Source organism: Montipora capricornis, chromosome 14 (genome assembly GCF_036669925.1).
Source record: "Montipora capricornis isolate CH-2021 chromosome 14, ASM3666992v2, whole genome shotgun sequence".
In the NCBI taxonomy this organism is placed as follows: domain Eukaryota; kingdom Metazoa; phylum Cnidaria; class Anthozoa; order Scleractinia; family Acroporidae; genus Montipora; species Montipora capricornis.
Window position 1 is genome coordinate 7,409,161 of NC_090896.1, and position 5,613 is coordinate 7,414,773.

General features: G+C 39.9%; 1 protein-coding gene across 1 annotated transcript in view; it reads right to left on the reverse strand.

The window, feature by feature from the left end:
- The window catches only part of LOC138032939 (uncharacterized), an 8,992-nt gene extending 3,908 nt beyond the window's left edge, over positions 1-5,084 (reverse strand). Inside the window, exons 1-7 of the mRNA XM_068880662.1 lie at positions 4,703-5,084; positions 3,690-3,985; positions 2,810-2,924; positions 1,318-1,437; positions 1,007-1,126; positions 708-827; positions 1-215 (exon numbers count right to left, since the gene is read on the reverse strand). The exon at positions 1-215 is cut by the window's left edge and continues 31 nt beyond it. Coding sequence (XP_068736763.1) covers positions 1-215; positions 708-827; positions 1,007-1,126; positions 1,318-1,437; positions 2,810-2,924; positions 3,690-3,985; positions 4,703-4,784 — 1,068 coding nt within the window. The 5' untranslated portion in view covers positions 4,785-5,084. The remainder of the gene's footprint in view (positions 216-707; positions 828-1,006; positions 1,127-1,317; positions 1,438-2,809; positions 2,925-3,689; positions 3,986-4,702) is intronic.
- Between the last annotated feature and the right edge of the window lie 529 nt (positions 5,085-5,613).

Consider the following 5,613-nt stretch of genomic DNA (forward strand, 5'->3'; position numbering starts at 1 on the left):
ATACTGGTTCACCTTGATTATGGTAACAGTTGGCCCTTTTCCATTACACTGAGAGTGAAAGGTGGAAGAAGCCCAGCCGTCCCTTGAACCACGCCAGCAGAGTTTCCACTGACTGTTGCTTTGTGATACTGGCTTTAGCCATTCGCTCAGTTGGACCAGGTAAGTTTGATTGCTTCCAATAATGACAGACTTTTCTAAACCCTTTGCAATCTTTTCTGTTGAACGAACAAACCATTCTATTTAGGTCACAACCCCCAAGATCCGTGGTAAGGCGGATTGCTTCCAACGGATGAGAAGGAAACTCTCACCCGTTTAGGAGAGGTTATAATTTAGCCTGTGGACGGGGCCTTTGTGCAGACAAGCAAAAAGAGAGGCTTTTGAAAGGACAAATAACTCTGTTTAACTCCTCTTCGCTGGAGTGTTTGATTTAACTATCTGTCACGTGATCTTAAAACACGTGACCATTTTCGTGAGCCGTAAACAGGAGGTAGCCCACAGCCCTGTTAAGTGATGGATTTGACTTCTTGATGGATAGAGCTCCGTTAACCTCAAATTTACCCTTGCGTTCTTCTCTACCAAAGTAACCGCTTTGGCCTCTTTCTTTCTATCAATTCCCCAAAACTTCACGTGATCAATGGGCACGCAAGGCGTGCAAAACAAAACTGTCAGCATCAGTCACGATAGAACCTTCATAGATTGGACTTTACCTGAGCAGTTTCTTCCGTCTCCGGCATATCCTTTTTTGCAAGTGCAATTGTAAGATCCTATGGTATTCGTACAGGTGGCATTCACGTGGCACTTGTTTTCAGATGAACACTCGTCGATGTCTGGAACCAAATGAACACAACAAAGCGAACTCGACGAATGCAGTCCAAAAAAAACAACATGGCGACGACCACATGGTCGACATGTGTCAGAACATCACGTGACTAACGGGCACGCAAGGCGTGCAACACAAAAGTGCTAGCATCAGTTGCAATAATACCTTCATTAGACTGCACTTTACCTGAGCAGTTTCTTCCTTCTCCTTCATATCCCTTTTTGCAAGTGCAATTGTAAGATCCTACAGTATTCGTACAGGTGGCATTCACGTGGCACTCGTTTTCAGATGAACACTCGTCAATGTCTAGAACCAAATGAACGTAAGAAAGCCAACTCGAGGACTGCACTTTCAAATTCTTATTTCAAACAAAACAACATGGCGACGACTCAGAGGTCGAGGTGCCAAAACATCACGTGACTAATAGGCACGCAAGGCTTGCAAAACAGAACTGTCAGCATCAATCGTGAGAGTACCTTCATTAGACTGGACTTTACCTGAGCAGTTTCTTCCGTCTCCTTGATATCCTTTTTTGCACGTGCAATTGTAAGATCCTATGGTATTCATACATCTGGCATTAACGTCACAGTTGTTTTCAGATGAACACTCGTCAATGTCTGAAACCAAATAAACATAGCAAAGCGAACTCGAGGTCTGCACTTTGCAACTCTTATTTCAAACAAAACAACATGACAACGACCAGGAGGTCAACGTGTTAAATGATCACGTGACTAGTGGGCATGCAAGGCTTGCAAAACAAAACTGTCATTGGCGGTAGTTGGTTATTCGAACCCTTTCAGTGAGAATGAAGTTTTCATGGTTCCTGTCTCGAGCTTGCAACAAAATCTGTCTACTACCGATCTCGCACAGGAGCTCGTCAACGGGAGCCTTTATCTCCACTTTATTCCTTAAGTCAACCCTTTCCAGAGTAAATTTATTTTTAGGAACAGCTAGATTTCCTGCATTTTCATCGGCTTGCTGGAGACAGGTTATCAGTTCATATACCTGCTGTACCTAATATGGTCAAGAAACGCTTCAGCAGTAAAGCGAGATGAAAACATTTTTGCAGCTCTGAGTAAAAAGGGCCTACAAAAGTCGTTTTGGACCGGAATTGACCGAGGCAGAAATTGATGCTTTAGTCGACAATACTACCCCCAGGAACACCAAAGAAGAGTCGTTGATCTTGGAGTTTTTAATAAAACAATTATTCTACTCGGGCTTGCTGGATATAAAATGATTGTAACCAACTCGGCGCTATGCGCCTCGTTGGTTATCTATCACTTCATAGCCAGCAAGCCCGTGTAGAATAATTGCTAAATATACATTTCTTTCCGTATCCTCAGTAACCGTATGCAGAAGCCATCGTTCTTTTGACTAAAAAAGGAAACGGAATACGCTAAATCGTCTGTAATTCCTTGAGTCGACCCTTTCCTGAGTAATTTATTTTTAGGAACAATTTTTTTCCGCGAAAAGTATTATATTTCCCTTGACGCTGAGATAGCTCTGTTTGATTGGCTTTTACAACCGTGGGGGTGCTGAATCTCCCGAGGGAGGAGTTCTGTCAATAAATCTACTCGGGAAAGGGTTGACCCCTTAGCCAATTATGGGAGATTTATAAAGGCTTTATAAAGAGCGTTTATAAAGGCTCCCCTTGGTGAGCTAATGTCTGGCATCATTAACTGAATTGCCTTGAAAAATCCTATCTCGATCCTATTTTTGAAAGAAGCCCTCAGTTGTGTGCACCTGATAGATACATGTTCAACTACTATCCCTCCGTTTTGAACCAGGTCGTCCCACATCTTTATGCTTTGGACAAGAATATGTGAACGATTGAAATAAGATAATTTATCTTTCTTTTTTTTTCCTTGGAGGATAGATATCAAGTTATTCAACTTTAAAATGGCGCGTTCGATTCTTTGGCATTGGTCAAATTATTCGCTTAGCTACTTGGCTAAAACCAACTAACAGGATATGGGATGCCGATCTCACCGTTTTCGCAGTGTCGTCCGGTGAATCCCGCTTTGCAGAAACACTTGTAGCTGTTCTCTTCGTACAATGGCAGACACGTTCCGTTGTTCTTACAAGGCCAAACGCTACATGTTGACTATAAAGAATTAATCCAGGCTTACTTGATATAATAATAGACTTGCCTGGAATTTTAGGCTAAATCTCGATTGCTATGAGTTTGTTTAAAGTTTTAGCTAGAGGCATGGCCATACGATTACTTCATACGTCCTTGTTGATCTTGAATACACAGCATTTCATGCTGTGTATTCAAGATCTTAAACCAGCATTCAATGTACAGTCGGATTCTCTTCGTGTTAAAGTATTCCTGTAATGAGCTTGGCACTCTTTTATGCAAATTTTCTTCAACTTGATAATGGCGCAAGATGAACCGAAACGTCGGTTTCTATCACTTATATCTCTTGTCTCATGTCCTTGTTAACGCAGTGAAACCTTCATCGTCCATTTCAGCAACCAATTTGATAAGCGATACTGATTAAAAAGGTGTTAAGGGTAACAAAGTGACATTGACGGTGAATAACAGCTTGGCCTTTCAATATTTAATTTATTCCTTTCGGTTTTGCACGATAAGCTGAGGTTGTTATATCTCGGCGACAAAGAACGTCAGCGACAACTGGTGACGGTGATGGTGTGCGACGCTCTTCGTAGCACTATTCTCATGTAGGCAATGCGTCCCTATCTTTTAATACTTTCATGCATCTTATTTACGTCATAAGACTTTGAATTTCTGTGGTTTGTCAATATTATCGCAATAAAAAAACAATGAATAACAAAAGAATTAGAAAGGAGAGTGAACACAAGAACACACGGTATGCCATAAACGTCCAGGACGCTTTCGACTTACCGCGATGCTGAAGTGGTGAAAGAATTCGTTGGACATGAATTTGTCCGAGTTGTTGTACTTGTCCGATGGGAGAACTTCACAAAGCAGTTTACCGTTGATGTCCGGGTAAGCAGCCAGGTTGTATGAAAAACATGTCGGAGTTTCCAAACAGGCAAACGAGCACTGGGGCATCCAGTCAACGTGACTGTACCCAAGAATGGTGATATTCAAGTAGGAGAATTTGTCTTCTTTAAAGTTCACAAAACTGACATCATTGTTAGGTTCACCGCGACTGATAGCTTTGTCGGCTTTTTTCTCTGAAATAGAAGAATTGCAGCTGAACACAAACAAGGGAAAGGTATCAAACACACCACGGCGGACATGAGCTCCTTGACAACATCGGAGTGTTTACAGTTGAGGCCTTGTCTTAGAGATGTCATAAAAAAATGTTCGTATTTCGTCAGGTTGTGCTATGACAATTAAAATTAACTGCGTCTTGTAGTTTTTAAACCTACGAAGTATTCTTCTGGTTTCAGAACGTTGCTTTTTTCTTTGTTAGGTTCTCAAAGCAAAAACAGTTAGTCTTATTCTAAAGCTTAAAGTTTAAGCTACAAGGGATTTTTAATTTTCTGAAATTTTCTAAGTAATCGATAAATTTTCACCTAAGCGGTGTCAGCGTTTTTCAGTTTGTTGACGTGTTTTGATTTTATACCATACTTTGTTTAAATTCCCGGTCAAAAACATTGTTTTGAACTTTGATGGAAGGTAACAAATGCAAAAAGCGAGATATAAAATGTTGCCGAGACCCTTTAGCTAAACATATCAAATAACGTTCAAACAAAAGAATACTTTTCTCGATTTAAAGCTACATTCAAGGACCAATAAAGTGATATTAATTTCATTCTTATAGCATAAATACGGACGATATAAGAACGTTTTTAGAAAACTGACACCTCGAACCTATGACGGGCCCTCAGTTAAATTTGTTGAGTTCAGGTGAAGATAAAATTGAGAGAAAAAAAAACATATCATACCTGTAGCAACTGCATATGAGGGGAAAATTATTAGTATAAGCATAGAAGCTTTCAGAAATGTCGTACAGCCAAAGGGTTTCATCCTTTTTCCTTAATTATTTACGGTGCGGTAACTGTCCGACCGTCAGTTTAGTGCAAACCAGTGAAGTTCACCATTGCTTATCCAGACGTGAAACGACTTAATAATAAATGGTTCGTAGTTTTTAAGGGTGTTTCTACCTAATTGTGGATAAAAGCACCAATTAACCACATGAATATTTCATGTTAACCCTGAGGACATCCTTCTTGAAATTCAAGCGACTTACTTGTACTTCACTATATAATTTTTATTATACTTTTCTAAATAAGGTTATCACGTACCTAATATGAGATCTTTCTTTCCAACGTTTCGCACTGATTCTTGTATGGAAAGTGTAGATCAGAAAACGTGCACCTTGTGCTAAATTTAAATGTATAGGAAAAATTAAAGAAAGACTATTCTATTTGGAAGCTTTTAGTGGAATTTTGACACTTGTGCTTAGTTTTAGACGTCTGAGAGGTTTTCAAGCCAATCCTGGCGTCAGTCGCGTCCCAACTACTTTTGCAATTGATTGTAGCTTGTTTCGCGATATCCTTAAGTGATAATGAATTAAGTAATTATTTGCAACACCAGGGAAAACATTGGTGAAGTTGTTCAATTCGCGTGGTAATTAAGAAGATCGTTAAATTTAGCGGATGTTTAAGGACTCTGTAAGGGGCCCCTTTTTAGTTTGGTCCTTCAAACCCTCCAGTGATATAAAGGTTAATTTTCCTAACTGGTGCCATAGATTTCCTTGTTTGCTAGTCATGAAAGTTTGGTATTAGGTCAAGACAATATGCCTTAGCTATAATAATCTTCATTCTCTGTACTTGTTTACCGGAAAATGTTTGAA